The 25,131-nt window shown below is 36.6% G+C and overlaps 2 protein-coding genes across 2 annotated transcripts in view; one reads left to right on the forward strand and one right to left on the reverse strand.

Annotated features, from left to right (window-relative positions):
- Positions 1 to 9,897, forward strand: part of LOC121327409 (probable cationic amino acid transporter) — a 38,400-nt gene extending 28,503 nt beyond the window's left edge. Inside the window, exons 5-8 of the mRNA XM_041271462.1 lie at positions 181 to 327; positions 4,488 to 4,696; positions 5,222 to 6,099; positions 7,340 to 9,897. Coding sequence (XP_041127396.1) covers positions 181 to 327; positions 4,488 to 4,696; positions 5,222 to 6,099; positions 7,340 to 7,680 — 1,575 coding nt within the window. The 3' untranslated portion in view covers positions 7,681 to 9,897. The remainder of the gene's footprint in view (positions 1 to 180; positions 328 to 4,487; positions 4,697 to 5,221; positions 6,100 to 7,339) is intronic.
- A 10,338-nt stretch (positions 9,898 to 20,235) lies between these two features.
- LOC121326440 (claudin-11-like) lies at positions 20,236 to 23,968 on the reverse strand. Its single transcript, XM_041269706.1, has 3 exons — positions 23,554 to 23,968; positions 22,337 to 22,501; positions 20,236 to 21,850 (listed from the first exon to the last, which is right to left on the reverse strand). Exons 1-3 carry the CDS (start codon positions 23,777 to 23,779, stop codon positions 21,606 to 21,608), a joined length of 636 nt encoding a protein of 211 aa, XP_041125640.1. The 5' UTR covers positions 23,780 to 23,968; the 3' UTR covers positions 20,236 to 21,605.
- Positions 23,969 to 25,131: the final 1,163 nt, after the last annotated feature.

Here is a 25,131-nt window from a genome sequence, read left to right on the forward strand (position 1 = left end):
TGTTGTGGTACAGTGTAGTGCACTGGTAAAAAAAAAAAAAAAAAAAAAAAACATTAAAATAAATTTAAAAAAAGAATGTTTAATCATGGTAAAGAGCAAGCAAATGTTCAACTGCTAAAATGGCTCTGGTAAACTAAACAAACGCTAATCCAGTCATCTCTCTCTCTCTCGTTTTGTCAGGTTTTACAAGGGGCAGCCACCTGCTTCTATGCCTTTATCGGTTTTGATATCATCGCTACCACAGGAGAAGAAGCTAAAAATCCCAACACTTCCATTCCGTACGCAATCACTGCCTCTCTGGTGACCTGCCTCACTGCATACGTCTCTGTGAGTAGCAGACCAACTGCTTTTAAATTGCACACTGTTCATGCTAGGGTAATAATAATAATAATAATAATAATAATAATAATAATAATAATATAAAACCTTTATAACAGATTGCCATTTGTGCACTCCAAACTGGAAATGCTTTTTGATAGTTCATAATAAGATTTTACAGTGTGACTGATGATCCTGGATCAACATATGGTTTAGCCAATCACCTGGCTGCTGCAGGCCATGACGTTTTTGGCTTGTGAAATATCATTACTTTTTATTTTTGTAACATTTTGAGGTTTTCATTATAATATATGCAAAATGTAATAACTGTGTCAATTATATACACTGTAATGAATTGGCATCTCATGCCATTGAATTGAATGGAAAAGCAAGGGCTGGACAAAAAACACAAACCATAAGGTTCAAAGACCCAAATTTTACCATTCAACTAAAGACGTCTTATGGTGAGGTCAGTAATGTTAACTCATCAGCTGCTAGCAAGAGGTTCATTACAATCTTCCCCCATCCCACTTAATCAAAGCTCATCCTTGAGTGTCAGACAGCAGAGCATGAGACTCTTAATCTCAGGGTTGTGAGTTCAGGTCCCACATTGGGTGCCACTGTAATTAATTGGTATCTCAGCCCATTGAATTAAGTAGAAAGGCATGTGTTCAATGCAACTCATAAGCCATATGGTTCAAAGACTAACGACTTACCATTTATCTAAAGAGCCAGCTTTGTAGTTGAGAGGTAAGTATGTGTCTTATGATGATGTCAATATTATTAACTCAGCAGCTGCTAGGAGAAGAGCCATTAAAACATGCAATATACTGGGTGTCCAGCGATACTCACTTGTAGTTCTTTCAATCCATTCCTGTCTAGGCATTTGTTCTAACCATGTTCTATATTGTTACATTGAGCAGCCCAGAGCCCTATTCCAAGCCAGGTCTTGAACTGTGTAACTGGACCTACAAGAGATGTTTAATCAAATGGTTAATGACCTAGAAAACACTGAAAGAGCCACTGGCTGTTTGTAATGTAATGTACATTAATGCTAGCAAGAATAATAGCTGTAGCCACATCATTGTTTCATGTGGACTATTCTACATGTGAACCTTTAAATATACCAACAGTTTCATGAATATCAAACTTTATTAAACCCGTCATAACAGACTTCAACAGAACATTGTTTATAACTCATGAATTAAAGCTTTGCGAGTACAGTAGGGCCTTTTGTTCCTACGTTCTTGTGTAGCAAACAGGACTGGTGATTAATCTACTGAAATCATTTGTATTTATTATGAGTTCAAAGCAAATAAAAAAAAAACATTTTATAGCTTAGAGGTGATCAATGGGGAGCATAGTTCAGGTTTCAAGCTAGAAAACGACATCAAAATACTTTCTTTATACTGGGTCACTGTGCATTCTGTGCACAAAGTCATTTTAAATTCTTAATAACTAAGGCATTAAAATTAAATGAGGACAGCTGCCACACCGAAGTTCCTGCTTCTTGTTTCCATGGTTACATTTCGAGGCAGCAGACTAAAAGTGCACTGTAAACAGGGTCAAGAAAACAACAGAACACCAGTGCCATGCCTGGATAAGTCAAGTAGTCTATTATCTGATATTTGTTTACATTGAACTGTATTTCCTTCTATTTGGTCCTGTTGCTTAGTCCTAAAGTCCTATTTTAAGTCTGTTGTGGATTCTTTAACTTGCCTAGTGATGTTGCATGAGGAAAGGATGGGTGCCAATAGACACGCTTTAAAAATACCATATTTGTCTGTTGACAGTAGCAAAGTCATGGTGCCTTGCACCACTCGTTAGAATCCGGGGCTGAATAAAATAAGTTTGTGTGCAACAAAAGGTATCCACACCCAAATATTTTTAACTTTTATTTGTGCAACATCAAGATTAAAAAGTGAACAAGTGAAATCAAGTTAGTAATGAAAAATAATGCAGTACACATATTTTATGTTCTTATGCACTTGTTATTAATTAATTATTTAATTACTACATTAATTACTACATCAGTCAGAAAAATCCAGTATAAAACGATATGCTCACAGAAAGCCCATGGATACCAATTATATCTAAAGCAAATTAATCACAATATCAGTTGTCCATTGTTAAATATTTTCTAACCTAAGTTCTGTTTGATTGTTTTCAATTGTGCACCAACACTAATCAAATTTTTATAAAAATCAATCCCTCATTTATTTAATATTAAAGCATTGCTTATGATATATTGATAGTAAGCAATATGCTCTGAAAAAAAACACCTGCTGGTTGTCAATTGCTCTTTTTTGTAGTATTGAATCTACAACTTGCCTAGGCATCCTATGTCGTCAATGGATAAAATACAGATGGGTTTTCAGTCAGCATGACCTGTTTTAACAGACACAATGTTATTTATGGAGTACCTCCAAATCTGACTTCAATATTATGCTTTTTTTTTTTTTCGTAGCACTAATATACAGTACAGTGCTACAGAAAAAGACAAGCATATAAATGTAGTCAAATTTATTTCTCAAGCCAGTCTTGTTTCTGTTTCACAATGTCTCATGGGGATTTTTCTGTGAGGTTTTTCATGCAAATGCCTTTGGCTGTAACTCCCACATGGAAACGGAATTCTGTCTATTATCATAGCAGTAATGCCTTAAAATGTTAAGTGTGACCCTTCGTTGCGATAAACGATATCTTCTCCTTGCAAGTGGTGTCCACAACCAGCTGGTTGAGACAAAGCCAGAAGGAGATGAAGTAGTTTGGTCCAAGGGTCACAGTAAGTCAGTCAGGGTGTCAGCTGTTAAAACTGACCACACCGACACAGGTCATTCATTTCCACATATCTATTCATCCAGGATCAATAGTATAATAGTGTCCTGGAAATATTGCAGCTCTATATACTCTACCATCCAACAAGCATTGGTATAGATGAACAAATCCTGAATGAATAGGTGTGGGGCATATATTGTCAATTTTATACCCACTTTGACCCCTTGCAAACAAAGCATATTGGTATCTCTGAATTGATCATTGTACAACTGCCCACATTTTCAATTTCAATATATTTTATTTATATTGCACCTTTCATACCACAGTAACTCAAAGCGCTTTACATGTCAGTTAAAACAGAAAGAAATACGCAATATCAAGAAGTAAAATTACGAAATTATAATAATAATAATAAGAAGAAGAAGAAGAAGAAGAAGAAGAAGAAGAAGAACAAGAAGAAGAAGAAGAAAGCTATTTAAGAAAACAGGAAATGATAAAATGCAAAACTACAAAAATAAGCATAGAAAAATAAGCATAAATAGATATAAACAATAATAATATTTGTAAGTCAGGTTAAAAAGGATAAACTATCAAAGCAAGTCTTTAAACTTGACTTAAAAATATTGACCGAAACAGAATCTCTAATAGAAAAGAGCAGAGTTCCACAATCGGGGGGGTGAGGGGGGGGGGGGGCATTATAACTAAATGCACTTTCTCTAAACCTGTGAACAGATTGATCATTACTTTGTCATGTTGGATACCAAGGGATGGATACCAAGGCATTTAGTAAGTCTGAGTGAGAAGCAGCATGCTGCACCCAAAATAATTATAGTCACCCCACAGCAAACACATAACAATACAGCATCTTTTTAAAGAAAAAACACCAACCCACTGTGACAGAAGAGAGCTTGGAATAAAATCTAAAAAAATACAATACAATTTTGTTGTGGGACCATGTGAGAATTCCAGGATCACGCTAGAATTTAACATTCTATAATCTTTCCAGCCCAATCCTCCAACCTCACAGAGCAGCTGAACAGATGGTGTCCAGTGGAATAAATACAGGTCTTGAAAAGCACAAGATGAACCACATTAAGGGACTATTGAATTTAGAGTGTTAAATACAGAGGTTGGACAAAGCATTTGAAATGCCTTCAAAGTCATGCAGGGTTTACCGTCACCATGGCAATGTTAAAATCCTTCTTTAATTCTTTTAGAGAGATTGGGGGTGGGAATCTAAAATGTGACCCTAGGTGTCATCAGTTGAGACCCTACAAATATTGTACCATATGAACTTCTTTCCCTTGCAAGCTGCTGTTTTTGCATTACTTGGTTGTCCACAGAAAAGGTCCATGCTTGCATGTCAGATTTTCATTCTCTCCCCCCATCTGCAGGTGAGTGTGATTTTGACCCTGATGGTTCCCTACAACGACATTGATGCAGAGTCCCCTCTCATGGAGATGTTTGTGGTCCACGGATTTTATGCAGCCAAGTACGTTGTGGCCATTGGCTCCATCGCTGGGTTGACTGTGAGTCTCCTGGGCTCCCTCTTCCCCATGCCCAGGATTATTTATGCCATGGCTGGAGATGGTTTGCTCTTCAGGTGTGTCCAAAAATCCATATCTACTGTCTTTGCAACCCATCACTGCAGCACTTGTTTTTTTTTATTTTTATTTTTTTTTACTTTATAAATATTTTTCAAGCACCACTCTGTAATAACATAAAGTCTACACTTGTTTCTTCTTGTATGATTTCCTGTGGTAAAGGTCAATTTTCACAGTCGACCGAAGGTACTAGTGTACCAGCAATTAAAATATAAAAGAAGCAAAGAACAAAAATATTTTTATTACAAAGATTAGGAGGCCAGTGATAATGTTTCCAATGATAATAAATGATAAAAAAAATTGGTGGACTTACCCTATTGGTGTTCCAATCCCAACCAAGCAAAGAAATCTAGAAACAGTTTCACATTTTTGAGAGGGATTAAAATACAATATTAATCATTTCTTTTTTCATTAAATATGTTTTCCCAAAACAAGTTACCCTTTACCTAAAAGGTACATAACTACGAATTCATTGCAGTTACAATGAATTATAAAAAAAAACTAAGTGACTGTCTTTCCTGTAGGTTTCTGGCCAACGTGAGCAGCTACACAGAAACACCAGCTGTGGCCTGTGTCGTGTCCGGCTTCCTGGCCGCCCTGTTGGCCCTGCTGGTCAGCCTCAGGGACCTAATAGAGATGATGTCCATCGGCACCCTACTAGCCTACACACTGGTGTCTGTGTGTGTCCTGCTGCTGCGCTACCAGCCAGAGAACGATATCGACGGCTTTGTCAAGTTCCTCTCTGAGGAACACACCAAGAAGAAAGAAGGGATCCTAGCTGAGTGTGAGAAGGAGGCCTGCTCTCCAATGAGTGAGGGTGAGGAGTACGGTGGACCACCAAGCAACACTTGCGGGGCCAAAAACTTGCCATCCCTTGGAGACAACGAAATGTTGATTGGCAAGTCTGACAAAACCAATTACAATGTCAATCATCCGAACTACGGTACCGTGGATATGACGTCAGGGATAGAGACTGATGAATCAGAGAATATATACCTTATTAAGCTGAAGAAGCTGATTGGTCCTCGCTACTATACCTTGAGGATTCGGCTGGGCCTGCCCAGTAAAATGGATCGGCCCACCGTTGCCACCGGCCGTACTGTCACCAACTGTGTCATGCTGCTTTTCATCCTGAACGTCATCTTCTGCTCCTTCATCATCTTTGGCTCCGACTACATCTCGGACCACAACTGGTGGGCTGTTCTCCTCGTGGTCCTCATGGTTGTGCTGATCTGTGCCCTGGTCTTTCTCATCCTACAGCAGCCAGAGAATCCCAAGAAGCTCCCATACATGGCACCATGTGTCCCCTTTGTGCCAGTCTTCGCCATGCTGGTCAACATTTACCTCATGCTCAAGCTTTCCGGTATTACCTGGATCCGTTTTGCAGTCTGGTGCTTCATTGGTAAGTGGTGTGCACTTTATATGCATGGTTTTATTTTATAAGTAACATGATGATTTTTGAGGATACTTGAATCTTTTTATTTCCATTATTATAATACGTTTATCACTACAATGATGGTTCAGTGGTTCTGTAACAGTGGTTGCACAATGACAGCTGCAGTGGTATGACTCGTTAATGGAATAGGGCCCACAGTGGTAACTGTATCATATTCAGAGATACCAATGGTATTACTCAGTACTATGTTACAATATCAGTGCCAGTGTGCTACCATATCAGAACCACTGTGTAGTTTAGGTTTCCCATCCATTTTCCTAATATTTTGTTATTATTATTATAATAAGTTGCTAATACAAATCAGGGGATGTACAAAGCCATTAGAAATTTACCTGCCCTAATACTGTAATTAGGTATAAGGCCACCATGGACAACCAAGACAGCACAGATTCAATGTGACAAATCTGAATATTGTTCTGCAGGGATCTTCCTCAGTAATTACAGTCTACAATTCCTTCAGGCAAATATAATAATGCAGCAGTTGCCTATATTAAATCTAATATCTAATCTAACACCCCATCTCTCTTGCTTTCCTGTACTATACAATACTGTTCTTATTAGAACCCTAGACCTTAATTCCAACCAAGTATAAACTGAACCAAATAAACTCCTGGAAATGGCCTAAAGCACGTCATCATATAATCTTCCCTGTAAAAGTGTAACTTGGTACTTCTTACAAATACCAATTATTTTAACGAATGTATTCCTCTTGTTTTGAATCAATTTGTTAATAATTTTCTGTTGCAGTCATCACATCTTGGTGACTTCTTAAAACTCAGAGTATCCCTTTAGCCTCAAAAGGGCCTCAAAAGGGCCTCAAAAGGGCCTCAAAAGAGCGCTCAAACATGTTTCCTGCAACACTGCCCCTAGTGGATGTAAGAAATACATCAGAACAAATGTGGTATTTTGTATATCCACGGAGGGGCATTGTGTTGCAGGGAGGCCACAAGGTTTTTAAACCATGGATTTGATGAAACAGAAAATGACATGCAGTGTAAATCTAACCAAGAACAAGACTACTTTAGTTTAGATGACGGTAACATTTCGTGCCCATACCAAACTGCTTTTTAAACCTTGAATGGAACCGCAGGACCAGTTTGCCAACCTGTGCTTGCCGTGTCCAATAAGTGCCCCAGAACATGCATGCATTTGTTAACGACTCCCCTGTGTGTGTGCTTCTCTGCAGGCATGTTGATATACTTCGGCTACGGGATATGGAACAGCACGCTGGAGATCTGCGCCAGGGAAGAGATCTTTCAACAGAGTACTTATCAGCGCTACGACGGAGGCGTGGATGATAGCTTCACTGTGGACGATGGCTTCGGCTACCCAGAGGAGGGGGGCGGCCAACACCAGGACTGGGGTGCTCCGGAGGACCAGGGGTACCATTACCAGCAGCAGCCAGCCATGCCTGACAGTGTAGACAACAGGACCTCGCACAGCAGTGAACCCAAAAGCAAAGGAAAATCTAGTCGGAATTCTAAAGCCCTGATCGCCAATGAGGAGCTAGATTACTCACCAGAGTAAAAATGTATTCGAATGAGTTTAATGTTAAAGCAACCCTTGGGCTAGAATGTTTGCTATTTTTTATTTTGAAAGATTTTTTATTTTATTATATTTTTGGCTATATATTTATTTGGATTTTTACAGACCTCAGGCAGCGTTCTATAGTTAAACAGTGTTTGAAGCTATTTGGAAAATCCAGGATTCAGTTTGCCCATAGGAGATTCATACCCCAATAATCGCAGAAAATGTAACTGTTAGGGTTAGCTCAATTTCCAAGAAACTGCTGCATTGGTTTCCAGCCTGCATTTGGTTTAAAACATGAAAGTTCTAGAAAAGTTTTACTTTAATTTATGGTTTACTTTATTGCTTTCACAGAAAATACTGATGTAATGCTTATCTAGAGCTCTTTACTGTAACCCCACCTTGGCAATTTGTCTTAGAATTGGTTATATGGGAAGCATTGGTTCATGTCTGGCATTAGTTTAATCTAGACAGTTTTGAAAATGTATGACATACTTGACTACCAGTATAGGTGGAATTAATGTTAAAGCAGGAGTTGGGTATCTACCTAAAGTTGTTTCCTCTACTGCCTTTACATGACATCTAGCCCAAGGGTGTGTGTGTGTGTAAACAAATAGTAACTGGACTTTGCTTGCAATAGTGCCTTCATGAGTCAGTGTTGTGTGCGTTAATGTTTCCCCTAATTATCCTCCGGAGATAGTTCTACTGTATCTGGGAAAAGGGACAGCTTTAAGGTATTATTTTTGGACTGGGTTTGTGCATTTTATCTATGGAAATGTACCTCACTGTTCTAAACCCTATTTAAACCCTGTCCTTTGCAAGCATATGTATATTGATAACAGTCCGATGTACAAGTCAAAGGGTGAGTGAAAGTTAAATGTGACTTGCTTGTATTTCTCCTCCAAAAAAAAAGAAAGCATGATTAGGAGTTTAATGGCTGCACTGGATATTGGCTGTGTCTTAATTTGCAGTGTTTTCTATAGCCATCCACCTTCCTGTTGGGCAGTCTCCATTCCTAATTCCTAGGAGGGGCTACTATGTCCCTTTGTTTTTTCCATACCTCAAGCTGTTTACATTTTCCGGAAGTATGTTGATGTTGAAATGCATGTCAAAGCAAAAAGGGATGCAGGCGATTTAGGGAATGGCCTCAGTGCTCTTCCATTTTTTGTTTTAGGTGTTTTCACTTACATCAAATGGCAGGTAATTAATTAAAGAGTCAGGTGGGACGTATCAGTAGTCAGATACCTTTGTAAGAATGTGGAAGCTATTCTAATCACTTTAATTAATCCATGTTATTAATGATACTTGACAACAGTGAGTAAAGTCAAACAAACTTATTAATTAAGCTTACGTTATTTGATTATTAGCCTCTATTGATTACTGCTAATACAGAAATACACAGTTATTGCAAATCTATTCCTAGATGCAATATACAACTCAGCTAGTTTTGAAACAGTTACAGAGTAGGTGAGCAATATCTACCTGAACTGGGGGTTATTCTTTCAGGAACAGGAGTGAAGGATGTCCTCTTGAATCTCCCGAATAGCCCAAGAAATGTATCACTCTGCCATTTAAACAACCTTGCTAGGACTGGCTTGTTATTGTGGTCCACACCCTATGTACATAAACTTTCATAACCCTTATTTCAAACATACAATTTGACCCTTCACCTCCAATAATAAGTGAGATTACATAATTTCTCATTATTGCTGTAGTTACATGTTTTGTGCTTACACAGCATTTAATTAATGGAAGAAACAAGGTTTCTCAGGTACAGCATGAAGTGTAGAGTTCCTGTTTTATTCTTTAGAAATGATAAAGCCCTATAAAACATCACAACATTTCCAAAAAAGGTATCATTAGGTTGTGAACAGTGGTGTGGTGCTATATTTAGAAGTGAGGGGTCTCTATTATTTGAAACTGAAGTGCCTCAGTTTGCAAAAAAAAAAAAGATGTCGAGGGCCACAGTAGTTTATTTGCTTGTTGCGATTGAGTTTTATCTTTTAAATAAATGTTTAGCTTATTTTATCTACACTATTTCTTATATATGGGTCGAAAAATAAGAACTGTTCCAAGTATTACATCTAATTGTAAAACGCTGACACCTCAGCACAGCGTTGATACAGGTCCCTATCACCTCTCTACATTATTCACACCTGTTGTTCCAGACCAGGCACGCTATATTCAAACTTTTTTCATTATTTCTCTCAATGGTTTCTTATGGCTATTGTATTCTTTGCTTATTTGTATGGCCTACACACACACACACACACACACACACACACACACACATAATATATATATATAGATATATAATATATATATATATATATATATATACTTATCCTGCTTGCTTTGAGTTCAATGTTCTACACGTGAAGTAAGGAAGCGGTGCTCTACCTGCCCAAGAGAAAAGAAAGAGTGACACTCCCCCGTGACCCCCCAGCACTACACCCCTGGTTGTGACAGTATCTTAAGCTGAAAATGTCTTTGAAAAAAGGAAAATATATTCCATGTTTTTTTTTTTTGCTGTTGTACTTTATCAAATAACAGATATTTTGACATCTGACACTGTAATGAAACAAAAGACCCGTGTGGTGTGTTACAGGGAATGACAGTGACTACTGTACGTTTTACAAGTTAGCTGCATACACCTTGTTATTTACTCCTTCCTGTTTCTGATTCATGAATTGTAAATTCTCTGGGAAGAAACCACATTTGTTATTTCTTATGTTCTTTGAATATGATAGTATATTATTTTGGACTATACTACATTTATAAACGGGAAGTCAAGGCCAAGGCAGGGTTGACTTGGTCTCTCATGGGCATTAGCTGTGCTTGTATTGGCAAAACCACTTCAATTGCATACATGCCAAGAGTCCCTATATGGCCTGGACAGTCCAATTTCCTTGCAAATGTCCCACATCCCGATGCATAGGAAGAAATGCCGATATTTACCCATAGAAAAAAAAAATTAATTCTGCACAGCAGAGTTAGTGAAAACCACACTCTGTGCTCTTCGTGCGGCTGACACATCTGCTGGTCACTAACTTAAATATGTCTATTTTTACTGTCATGATGGTCGTGTCGTCTTGAGTTGGGGGGATATGTCTATTATGTGATAATGAGTAATGAGTATGACTCCTGAAATTATGAATTATGTAAAACTATTTTGCTATAGGGTTGTCATTATTGTTTTTATAGTCAGCTACTGTGTGTTTCTCTTATCTCTGAATGAAAACGTACCAGTCCAACTTGTAAACTATCTTTCAGTCATTCCAGTTTCTCCGTTCTTTGTTTGAAAATGTTGAGATTGGCTTTAAACTATCATATTATATATATATATATATATATATATATATATATATATATATATATATATATATATATATATATATATATATATAGTTTTCTGCTGTATATTATGCATTTCTGGTATGATGTTCCTGTACTATGGTTTGTTTATTTTTTGTTGTGTTTCCTTTGCTCTTTGGTGCACTGTATAATGAGATATTGTGCAGGCTCTTGCAACAATGAAACTATTTATTGCAGATACATGACAGAGTGGCTCTTATTTTACTGTTGTTGTTTTGATGACAATATATCATTACTTGGTTTCAAATAAATAGTTCACAAAAAGTGTATATTTTACTAAAAGCACACACCAAGTTTACTCTCATCATTGGTATCTAATAGCAAGGGTTTCAAATCAGCACTTCTTAGGTCATTTTATATTTATACATTTGTCCTTTATATCATTTCCTTTTCCTTAAATTGATTGTAACTAGCAAAATAATTATTGCATTATCTAGCTATGTCTCTAATATGTAGTTTACTATAATCAATGTTTCTATCAAAATTGCAGCTCTATAGTATATCACAATTGGAAATGCACAACATTTTTTTTGTTAGCTACATCACAATTTTAATTGTTTAGAGAAAACTAATTACTGTCTTCTGTGCTGAACCTATACTTATAATATATTTTCAACAAAATTTTAGATTGCTCACACACTGTACCCTGGGTCATGAATCAACTATGGAATGAAATCAGGTACCCCTTCAAACATTCATTGAGACTCTAGAACACAGCTTGAGAAAACAGATGAACATCACGTCCTTGAGATTCGTTGCTATAACACTTCATTCTTTTCGCCATCCTGCTGCTCTTTAGTTTTTACTGTCTACACAGTCTCAGCATAGTTGTTATGTAAGCAATGAGTCTGTCCTAAACATTGAATGGTGTGAGGTTATGCTTTAGTAGGTTCAGTGAACTCACAACAAAGTTCAATACTCACAATAATGTAGTAATTAGCTTGTGTCTAATGCTATATAGTAATGTATGGGTGCACTGGGAGTTCCTCATTTTTGAGCACCATAATTTGAGTGAACTATAATTTTATAATATCACAGTATTTAATTGCATCGCAGCAGGTCCCAGAGGGAAAATGTTCTGGTCATCAATGTCTCTTGCACTTCTCTGATTGCAAGAGACATTAAAAAAGAACACAAAATAGAAATACTTGGAATGTAAGCCACTTTCTGAAATATTTAACGTGTATTCCACAATATTCAGAAAAAAAGCTGAATAAAAGCCAGTCGATTCCAGGGTGCCAAGTGCCGTATTGGGATGCCAAGCAAACCATTCTTTTAATCAGGTTTCTCCATCTGTTTCTGTCCTGTGTCATTGTTCTTGCTTCACTTAAAGTGATGCCAGGTGTCTGAAGTTTTTTTGCCGATAGCTCAGTCTCAAGTGGGCAGTCGCATTTTCTTCTGCCCTCTGGATAATATTGCACATGGAGTTTCTGTCTTTGTGTAGCACATGTCCAAGCTAATTCCAATGTCTTAGTATAACTGTTTCCACCACACACTTTGCATTACACTGTTGGAGCAGCTGCTCAGTGCTGAATTTCACTGGCACATGATAGACAGTATTTTTAAACCATGTTTGTCTCTATTGTGATAAAGCTGAAGGACACAGTCTATTATAATGTGCATAATAATAATTGAGAAATATTCCAGTAAATTGAGGAATATACATTTGAAATTTGATAGAAATATTGTAGTAGCATTTAAAACATTTTAGTATCTCTCTCTTGTCTTTGTCTCAAGTGTGAAGCTATTCTGTTGCTGCTCAAGTCCTGAAATATGTTTGAAATGTGCCTCTCGTTTCTCCAGTAGCAGAAAAAAGCAACATTTGCAGCATACATCGATTTAAATGAGAAGAAATTGAGATTGTCAAGCAGCTCTGAAAAGTGAGAGATCGAGATGAGAAGCACAATTTCTTAATGGGATTGTTCATATCAGGAAAACACTTCCCTATCTAAATAAAGTAGGATGCCTAGCTAAACATACCACCGCAGACATACAGAATCTCTCTTCTGAAATTCAAACTTGTGATAGAACAACACCATAGAACCAATGTGGGGTTGTAGAAGTTTAATTATATATACAGATACAGAATCCAGTAAAAAATAGAAAGAAAAAAAGCATATTAAAATGCTTAATTCCAATTAATTAGCTTACTGTTTTATTTTAATCACTTTTAATGGGGTTACAGTTTCACTTTTTCAATTTAAAAGCAGGTGTCAGAGCTAATAGATCTGTTTCTATGCACAATTCTATGTACAATAAAAAAAGAACTAAAGGTAAACCAACACAATAATGAATCTCCTGCCAGCGGCTGATTGGTTAATAATACTGACAGCAGCAGAAGACCTATAATTACCTCTCGACCACAGAGCTGCTCATTAGTTGAATAGAAAGACATGGGCTGGATGCGAACCGAACATCATACAAGATAAATGTCTTACCATTCAACACAGTATTTTATTATTATCATAATAACATATGAATGTCATAATAATGATCATTCATTACAACATGTCAAAACTATAAAACAACAATCAGGCAGTGGATAGTTGCAGCTGCCCGTCAACTTCCAATATGTTAGCTTTCCTTGGGTCACTTCAATCAGCACCGTGCTGGAGCTCCTGCAGAACACTAGCCATTCTCTTTGGCTTTCACTGGGCTGACACCAGCCTAGCAAGTGGACTTATTAATTGATTGATTAATTGATTGATTGATTGATTGATTGACAAGGAGTCAACAGTCATCTCACCTGGGTGAATGTGGCTGACACAGACTGACACTATTTACATAGATACAACTCGTTCTGTAAAGTTGTAAAGCTGAGAATTGTAAATCTTATTCTTGTTCGTATTCTTATTTTATATTTCAGAGTTGTAGGGTCAAGAATAGTAAATACCAATTGATATCCGTAACTAAAAACACTCAATTGTGCTAAATTTAGAAATAATAAAACAAACTAAATCAATCCTATGTGCCCTCTATCTGTCCAATTATATCAATCAGAATACATTTCAGGTAAGTAAACGGTCATATGAAAAACATTCCACTGGCACAAAATTGAGAGCCACATATTGTAACGTGTAATTTGTTGTTGTCTATGGAGTAGTTTTGTTATTAAAATGAATTGCTTTCACAATTTTCTGGTAAGCATTTCCAAATTTGCTGCAACAAAACACGAGGATGGAAGGTGCCCACTTGAAGACCCACTCATTATCACTATTAAACATTAAAAGTAGTCTTACTTGACCAACGAGCTTTTGTGCTTTGTTTAGTTTTTCCTTTGTGTTTGGGTGTATCACAACACAGATTAGTGTGTGTTGTACCTTAATGGGAAAGCTTTGTAATTAGACAAAATCCAATTTATTATAACAGTGTGTTTTTTTTTCTTTCTTCACCAGTACAGTGCCAAGAAAAAGTTTGTGAACACCAATGATAATTATGGAAATTGCATAGTTTTACCACGATAGCCTTCTTGAATCAAAACCAGTATTTTTTCTTAAATAACCAATTCTGTGTCTTTTGAAACAAAATGATGTATGACTTAGACAACCAATGAGTAATTATTATTCAGGATATGTGAAAAAGTATGTGAACCCCTGGTTTTATCAGCTCAATTAAGGGGATAATTAGAATCAGGTGTTTAATTAATTAGATAGATCTTCAAGGGTGAGTTTGAGATGCCCCACCCTATATAAAGATCAGAAACTTTGTGAGTTTGGTCTTCACCATATAGACGTGTGAAAACACGTCATTCCACGATCAAAAGAAATCTCTGAAGACCTCGGAAAAACAGTTATTGATGCTCATCAGTCTAGAAAAGGTTACAAAACCATTTCTAAGGATTTGGGACTCCACCAATCCACTGTCAGACAGAGAAAGTTCAAGACCACAGTCACTCTACCCAGGAGAGGTCGTCCTGCCAAAATCTCTCCAAGAACAAACCAAAAAATCATCAAGGAAGTCACAAAGAGCCCCAGAGTAACATCCAAGGATCTGCAGGCCACTCTCACCTTGGCTAATGTGAATGTTCATGACTCAACTATCAGAAAAAAAAGATTGAACAACAATGGTGTTCATGGAAGGATAGCCAGGAGGAAACCACTGCTCTCTAAAAAGAACACTGCTGCCCGTCTGCAGATCGCCAAAGAGCACATAGATGATCTACAAGACTTCTGGAACAATGACAGATGAGTCAAAGGTAGAACTTTTTGGCCTCAATGAGAAACGTTATGTATGGTGAAAACCAAACACTGCGTTCGAACAGAAGAACCTCATCCCAACCGTCAAGCATGGTGGTGGGAGTGTGATAGTTTGGGGCTGCTTTGCTGCCTCAAGACCTGGACGGCTTGCCATCATTGACACAACCATGAATTCTGAATTGTATCAGAAGATTCTAGAGGAGAATGTCAGACCATTCGTCCATGAGCTGAAGCCAAACCAAAAGTGGGTCATGCAGCAAGATAATGATCCTAAACATACAAGCAAATCTACAAAAAAAATGGCTGCATAAAAAGAAATTCTGCATTTTAGAATGGCCTGGTCAAATTGAAATTTTGTGGGAGGACATGAAGCAAGCTTTCCATGCAAGGAAGCTCTCAAATGTCAACAAGCTGAAGCAGTTCTGTAAGGAGGAATGGGCCAAAATTCCTCAAAACCGATGTGAGAGACTGACCAACAGTTACAAGAAACGTTTAGTTGAAGTCATTTCTGCTCAAGGGGGGTGTCACCAGTTACTGAATCTAAAGATTCACATACTTTTTCACACATGGACATTGAATGTTGAATCATTTGCGGATAAATAAATGTTGAAAAAGTATCATGTTTTTGTGTCAATTGTTTAATCGTGTTATCTTTATCTATTATTAGGACTTAGATTAAGATCTAAGAACATTTTAGGTTTGAAATATGTGAAAATCGTAAGGGGTTCACAAACTTTTTTCTTGGAACTCTACATCACATGCTGTCTCAGGAGAACTGTGAGAAGTAATGAGTGTGAAGGAGTCATTTATAATTTTTCTCACAGACCAATTCAATCTGACGAGCATAGAATGTGCTACAATTCAAAGTCACAGTTTTCAGACTCTGCCATCACACCTCTTTGTTTGTTAAGATTTGTGCTTACAGACAAGCTTGAGGGGGGCTTTTATCTCTCAAGCACAAAAAAAGCATGAGGTCATCTGTTCTCTGGTCTTCTGATCAGACCTGTATGACTTGCATTGCCACGATATCAACTATTGGGTTTTAAACGCAAGTACAAAGTGTATCATTTCTTCCAGACATCAATAATAAAAATCTAGTGACTTAGGGAGGTATTTTCAAATCTTGGTCATTTGAGTTTGAGTAATTGTAACTGTTTCAATTTTAGGCATAAATACATATGCTTTCTATCTGTAGTTCAGCTTTAAACAGAAACCATCTCCTGCAAATCACCAGGATTAGAGAAGACCTTGTGATTTTCTTCAACATGCCATGCTCATAAACCATTATTTCAATCAATTATGTCCTAACTGACAATGATTTATGACTTAAAAACTTGTGCAAACCTGTCGTTTTATGATGTTAACTGCTAAGTGGTTTGACTGTGCAGTACTAATAGCATAGGAGCCTTGTCTAAATTGAATTCACTTGGCTTTGGTTTCATAAAGGGGTTGTTGAAGGCTTGTCATGATGGATCCCACATGGTTGGGTAGGACTGTCTGTCAGAGTGTGTTGCAGTTTGATGTTAATCAAGGGGGTAGATTTTAGGGTAGTGTCTAAACTCTGAGCAGCTCAGGGATTAGGGATAGTTAAGAGCTGGACGTAGCCAGCGGGGAAGTGTGACTAGGTAATTCTGCCTGCACAGTGAGACCTACAGGAAAACTCACAAGTATGTGACAAAACACATTCTGTTCTGTTTGAATCAAAATGTTTTAAAGCAAATGAAATGTACATGAGATGCACAACATCAGTCTTAAAAAGTATATAATAGTTTTTTTGAGTGTGCAACCAGTTCCGACTCCACAAATATCAACAATTAAGAGAGGTAGTCACCTTATATTGGCCTGATATTTGATGTGCACAAATGCATTCATGATTTTATCCCATATTCTAATATATAGAAAAATATAACTAAAAATAGTCAGTGTGCCATATTAGTAATAAATCTTGTGTTCAGAGGTGGTTTACTGTAAGTCAGTATCTGTTGACAAATGCTGAGTGCCTTATAAACCGTGATAGACCTTCAGAGTGAATCAGCACAAATAATCAATAAACAGATGGTGCTCCTCTTGGCTGCAAATGGTCTCATTTGCCACAGATTTAAAAAAAAAGATTATTCCTACTTAATGATGGCAAAGCTTTACAGTTGCATAAAGAAGAGTCTACTTTCTCCTTTTTATAACTATTTGTCCAAGGAATGATGCAGCCTGCTTAATTGTTTGCAGTACAAGAAAACTGTCTCCTACAGATTAGTAATGAAAGAGGTGAGGTAATGTAGAAGACAGAAATTGTTAGAATTAAAAAGAATCTGTTAGACAACAAATCTGTCAATCAGACGTAGGTTGTGAATTACGACATTTTGTTAATGAACTGAGCATCAGTTACAGAGCATAACTTTATAAATATATCATTCCTATCAAGCCTCAAGTGTTTCAATCTGTGACATTGCCGTATTGTAGTCCTACACCACCCCAAACAGCACTCTGGCATCAATGACCGTATCATTCCAAGGGTGTACAGTTTTACATGGAGGTCTATGTGCAATCTCTCAGCATTGAGTTAATTTGCAATTTATAACTCATCTGAGTGGCATACATTTCTCACACATGGTTGCGGTTTGTAGACACTACAATGTGAAAGCAATCATGTAAAAAGTCACTATCTACTCTAAGTGCCATTCTTTTGTAAATAGTATTCATATGCTGTAACTTTTAACAAGGGGAACTGCACCGATATAATACAGTGAATGTTGTGACCACCTCTCCTCCCACATTGATAATGTCATCAGGACACTCCCCTTTCTGTCATCACTTAAAAATATACTGTATATTTTTTAATCAGTATTTTAACAACTGTATATTGGCAGGGAATAGTAAGTTTGAATCCGGTGTATTATTATTATTATTAATATTATTATTATTATTTGAATAAATATAGCATCCCGCGGGAATAGGTGACCGCTGATTGTTACAAATCACAGTACAAAGTATCGCATAGCGTAATATTTTATATATTTGCTAGGGTTGCCATCTAGGGCTGGGTTAAATTTACTGTGTTGATCTTTTTTTATAATTATTATTATTATTATTATTATTATTATTATTATTATTATTATTATTTGTAGTAGTAGTAGTTATTTGTATCATATTAATAACATGGATGTGAACATTTGTATTACATTAAGTATTTCATATGCAATAGTAAGCAGTGTACATTTTAAAATAAACTATGACGGACCAGAGGTGAGAGGTGAGAGGCCCTGCCTTAGACATTGCATACCATCTGGAAAGTCTCACTCTTTGGTCAGGAAATCTCAATCTTAGTCAACCCGTGGCATCTCTGCTCATGACTAGCAAGCCTATTGACTATGCCTGCTTCTGATAAAGTAAAATACATATCTATTTCATTTTACTATGTATATTCCTATTGTGACAATATATACATTACATCATTTGTTTTGTACTTATATATTTGTAGATAAAATAACATTCAACTTTTATTAAATGGAGTAAATAACTGTGTAATTAATTATATATATATATATATATATATATATATATATATATATATATATATATATATATATATTTAGTAGTCGCCAATTGATTTTACCCCATTTTTTTCTCCCAATTTGAAATGTCCAATTGTATTTTTAAGCTCAGCTCACCGCTACCACCCATGTGCTGACTCGGGAGTGACAAAGACAAACACACCCTGTCCTCCAAAGCATGTGCCATCAGCCGATGCTACAGCATCAGAGGACAATACAGCTTTGGGCAGCTTACAGGCAGTCTACAGGGGTCGCTGGTGTACAGTGAGCCAAGGACCTCCTGGCCAACCTAAACCCTCCCCTGCCCCAGGCGGCACTCGGCTAATTGTGCACCGCCCCCTGGACTTGAACCAGTGACCTCCAGGCTATAATGTGCATCCTGTACTCCACGTGGAGCACCTTTACCGGATGCACCTCTCGGGAGCCCTGTAAATTCAGTTTTAAAATGAATGGCTTAAGTGGCCCTATTTACAAATCTTCAAGGAATATTTAGTTAAGGATTGATTTTTTTTTAAAGGCCAATTTCATAAAAGAAGATATTTGTTATTTTATTTGCACATATACAATGTAAATAAAGCTGTACAAAACTCTTGAGAGTGATGTGTGTACATTTGTTTGTCCACCATTCAAAAGAACTGCACTGACTTCCTTCAGTTCCTCCCTGTTTTCAACCTAAAAACAATCATAAGTATTACGTTTTGACAAGGTCTATTGAAATCCTGATTGCCAGAAACTCAAAAGTTGCATAGTAAAATAGTGAATGGAATTGTATTTCTGTGTCATTTCTGTGGTTGTCATTTCTGTGGTTGTCATGCTGATGCACTAGGGAGACCGCACTGTGGTTGATCCCTGGTGCCAGCATCGCAGCTATTGTGTGTGCTGATGCGCTGGGGAGGCAAAATAAGCTGATTCCTGGAGCCAGCATTACACTTCAGCCATTAACACCAGGCAGAAGGATATCTACATCAACAGATGGAAAGAAATGCAAATGGATAGAGATGCAGATGGATCACATTAGTTTACTGGAAAGCTACGTCTTAGTTGGTGCTTATCTTGGCGAGAGCCGAGATCAAATCAGCATTAAGTTTCAACATCTACTCTCATGTAATGGAAATCTATATTGTATTGTATTGATTATAACTTCATGTTCATTAATTAATTTATTTATTTATTAATTGAATTCTACTGTTGCTTAATTAAGTTAGTATTTCTTCTGGAATATGTCAAAATGATCTAACTTCATTGTTGCTTATAAATACCTTATGAAATTAATTTAAGTCCAAAAGAAATAATTATGAAACAACCAATTTAAAAGTTACCACAATATTTTTGCATGGTATTTTTGCAGTTTTCCCATGCTTTTCCCATGGTTGCACTATGTATCTACCATAGTTTATCCTGGTTTGCCAGGTTTATTAATATGCTTTACCATACCTCGCTATTCTTTACTATGCTTTCACTATGCTTTATTACACTTTGCTGTGCTTTTACTATGGTAAGTTTATACAGGAAGTCTGCAAACTATACGGCTGGTTTACCAGTAATGCAAAGCCACACCGGTGGTCAGTACTGGGTGTGTCCCTCATTTTGTGAGCCCTGTATGTCACTGTGAGGTCATGGATAGGACTAAGAGGAATGGCATTTCACTCCTCCTGTGTGCAAGCCTCAGAAAACTGAGTGTGCAGAGGTCAGGAGATCAGGCGGGTCATGGCAGGTGAAGCTGTGCAATGCCTTGCTGGAATCAGATCTCTGCTGCTGCAGGTAGCTGGACAGGCTTCGCCTTTGTGGCCACAATGGATTTTAACTGTCTCTGCTCCTTGACCATGGCTGTTATGGCTTGAAAATGCTTGGTTAACTTCTGGTATTGATAGAGTAGGAACATGCTCCTGTTAGGCTACAGTAGTGTTGCAGAAATCAAATAGAATCACAGCTTTTATCTGTGATGCTTGACCGAAACTCACAAGGTGCATCTACTTACAATATGTGTACAAGTGACAGTGTTATAACCAATCAAAATGTACTGCTTAACAGGTTTTTTATTATTATTATTATTATTCAGTACAGTCGCTCATCAATGATTTGTATTGTAATTAGTAGCTTTTTTGTATATGTGCACTACAACTGCTGAACAGAGTTGATACATTAGATTGCCTATCCAGGCTTCAATTTGATTCCCTTAACATCCAAAAATTTTGACGCTGGTGTCCACAATAAAGCAGCAATAGAAAAATGTTTCCAACTGATCTCCTGCTTTTGTGGAGATTAGTGAATATGCTTTTCCACTGCCTAAAGCTACTGTGCTCAGAGGAGTTTTTGAGCTGTTCCCTATAATGAACAGTACTTTTTCCTGCCGGCAGGGAACCTGTGTTTCGTTAGAAACCTGTTGGAAACTGGAAATTACTTGTCACTGAGGGGTCAGAATTTTATGATCTTTGGCCCTGTACGGTCCCTCAACCTGTCCCTGAGAATGCTTACTAACCATTCTCGTTGAGACTTGAATTAACCTGCCTGCAGTGGGAGGGTAAGGCAATTGTTGGAACAGCATGCTCAGTGAGAACTTGGTTCATGGTCGTGGAAACACAGCTTTACGTTTTAGTTTTATGGAGGTTAAGGTGTTTTATATGCTGCAGGCTATCTTCACGTGGATTATGCTGAACTCCTAAAAGGCACTGCAGAAGCAGGATACATAATTATCTTATGCTGATCCACAAATTCATAAGGGTTTTAACGTAATATAGTTTTACAAAAATATACAGTACTTTGCACGTGGCCCCAGGGGGCACAGTCTTTATGATACAATCCACCTTCACACATGGGCATTCTTGGCGTGGTTTGGAGAGGCTGATGGGACCGCTCTTTGCTTGGAATAGTAGTAGCGGTTCTCATTGTACTCAGGAGAGTCTCCCGCACAGCAGCTGATCATAGAGCCCCCGAACAGGCAGAGAGCTGCGCCGATCCAGCCTGCGTACAGCGAGTAACCGAAAGTCACCAAGCCTGATTCACGGTGCGATGCGATCGGGAACCAGACAGTGGGTATAATGCTGCAGATAGCTGGAAGAAAATAAATAACAGTTTTTTTTAACACCTGGATCTGATACTTTTAAAACACCAGCCACCTCTTAAAGAAGTAATAACAAATATTTGTAAAATAAAAGTTAATGTTTGATTAGCATAACAACATGTTCATAAGTATGTTGTAGATAATTTAGTTTTACAGACATTTTTTAGGGGGGGGGGTGCCATTAAGTAAATGTTTTGTAGTGCAACAGTACTAATCATAGGTAAGAAATGTACAATTAATCGTTTATTCATATTTTCATTTAAAGAATATATACTTTTTATTTTTATTCTTAACAATGGAAATTAAAATGTGGATATTGTGCCGGTAGGTCATTTAAAACAACGATGGAGTCTACAGCATTAAAACCAGTACAGTAAATTATAAATGTGTTTTTTGGTTTGTTTGTTTTTTTTTTGTTGTTGTTGTTGTTGTTTTTTTCTGTAGTGTAGCTGCTAAAACTGAGTCTGAGACCTTACCTATCAGTAGAATGAGAACTCCTCCCACCACAGAACGTTTGTGTTTAATGGATTCTGGCTCGCTGCCCAGATTGATACACGGAAGAGACAACATAACGAGGAGAATGGCAGGCAGTCCCAGGATAGAGGCTGTGATCATCAGGGCTCGAGACGTCTGGATGTAGGCTGGAAAACATTTGAGAATAAGCTGTATTCTCACTTTTACAAACAACGTATTTTACTAACACAGTCCGTGCAAAAATGTAAGAACATGTTGCAGGTGTTGATACCGTGAAAATGCCGTCCATCACCCACACCCACTGCATGTAGAATAAAATAAATGTGCATGATTCATCACAGCCATGTCATTTTCATAATCCTGCAATATGCCTAGACAAGAACTGGATAATAATGTTTTAAAACGTTTATAAATCGATTGTGAGGACAAAAACTTTGAACAGCAGTTTGCTTACTATTGACATTTTTTATTTGTAAAAATATCGTATGGACGTAAATATTTGTTTTTAAAGCGGTTTATTTGTGATAAGTCATTCTGTACTTCCCACATGTTCTTGAAAACCAGATGAGACGTTTCAAATCGATTGTAAACATGAAGGGTTACACATACATTTAAAAAAAAACATTAAATGCATCATTACCAATTAGATTGGAATGTATATTTCAAACGAACAAGACGAATAATCGTATTAATAAATTACACAATTAAACGGGATTTTTAAGCAGATAATTAACCCTATAATGTCTAATTAATTAGCCAAATGTAATCTGTAAATGTAAAATGCATATGTCCTTTTATATTTGTTCGCTTTGTTGAGGGTTCCTAATGGTTAACACTGAAGTGATACGATATTAATTTCTATGCAATTCGAAATTGGTACACAAAGTAAAACCAAATGTTAAAGAATTAAACAAAAATTTTACAGAATAAGTTACAAACACTGTCTACTGTTGTAAACTATACTTTAGACGCACACACAACAAATATGTACCAGTAAAATACGTTAACCAAGCTGTGCAATTATTCACATTAGTTATTCATGCTAAATACACGTCTAACAACAACAATTAAACAATATCCACGACACGCAGAAATGCACATTTTTTGTTCTTTTTAAAAACAGATTAAAAAAAAAAAAAAAAAAAAAAACATTTCTATTGTAGAATGGATCATGTTGCCAATTTGCAAGCAGCATGTAAAATTAAATATCTATTCCTACCTGGTAGTAAAAGTATATCGGTTAGCGTCCGGCAGTGGTACAAATCAATGGACAGCACACAGTCTTCCCAGAGACCTCTAGTCCCCAGCTCGTCCATTTTCTTGCAGGTGGTAATATCGAACCTACAAGTCACGACCCACTCACTGGTGGCAGTCGCGATAATGATCCCAATCCATCCGAAACAGCTGAGCAAAAAACCTGACATCTGCAAACAGGTGGAAGCCATTGGAATACAAGTACAATTATCACCTTTAAAACGTTTCTCGATGCAAATAATAATTATTTGTTTTAAAAACTTTTAAATATGTGACTAAGTCTGAATGTGTGTAAATTAAAAAAAGACAAATGCATTCCAAACTTTCAAACCAGAAAGAGTAATCTGTAGTAACGACGAGTTCACGGGATCCAAAAGAAAAAAACATGAACAGAATATTTCAACTGGGAATAAAACCTCACCGTTACCTTTAATAACCAATCGCTGAGGAAGAAAACAAACTCTGAAAAACTTCGAACCAATAGGATTGATGGGAGGAGAACTGGGCATTGAACTGATAACTTTCCAGAATGAAATGCTGCTGTTTTTACATTGTGTGTGTGTGTATGTTGGGTTTGTTTGTTTTTTTGTGTTTTTTTTTTTTTTTAAATTTATGCAGGTAACCCCTGTAGCCTATAAGTAGCATTGATTAATCAACCCATATTGAAAAATATGGAGGGAAATGTTTTAATTAGTGTGTGTGTGTGTGTGTGTGTTTATATATATATATATATATATATATATATATATATATATATATATATATATATATATATATATATATATATATATATATATGAAGGCTATATTTGCATTCTGAGCCATTCGAAAAAAAGGCTTAATACTGCAGTAGTGACGTCAAAATGCTTATTCGTCGAAGATTATACTTGACCTTTGACCCATATTTGATTCTTGTGCACCCCGAGACCACGACAACACCCACAATTCGTGGTTTTTAGGCATCTGTCTCTGAAGATTTACAGTCATCATGAGAAAAATTTTACCCCATTGAAACACATTTTCCTTAAAAAAATACGTTATTTTTTGCAAGATGGGTCAAATTAAGTGGCAAGAACTTAAATTTTAAAAAAAAATTTTACAAAGTCTAAGAAATTATGACTCAATTAAATGGAATAAGAATTAAGTAATTTAACTTGAACTTTGAACTTTAACACTCAGTGTTTATATATATATATATATATAATATATATGTTATATCTAATATATATAATATATTATAGATATATATATATTTTATAAATATTTGGAAATAATAAGTTAAACTTTTAAATACATAGAAATCTCTTATATGTTCAAAATGTATTGTATGTCCATGTGGGCAATGCTATGCAGATCTAATATATGATTGACATTTAGTTTTTTGTTTTGTTTTTTAAATGAAAACTATAAGAAATAAGTTCTACTACTACTCAAACCCTTTTTTCTGCATGTACACAAAAGGTTTATATAATTAAAAAAATATTTTATTTCAGGACATTTCCGACGAAATCCCTTCTTCAGTTGTGTAGAAAGAAAAGCGAACA

Source organism: Polyodon spathula, chromosome 14 (assembly GCF_017654505.1).
Source record: "Polyodon spathula isolate WHYD16114869_AA chromosome 14, ASM1765450v1, whole genome shotgun sequence".
Taxonomy (NCBI): Eukaryota; Metazoa; Chordata; class Actinopteri; order Acipenseriformes; family Polyodontidae; genus Polyodon; species Polyodon spathula.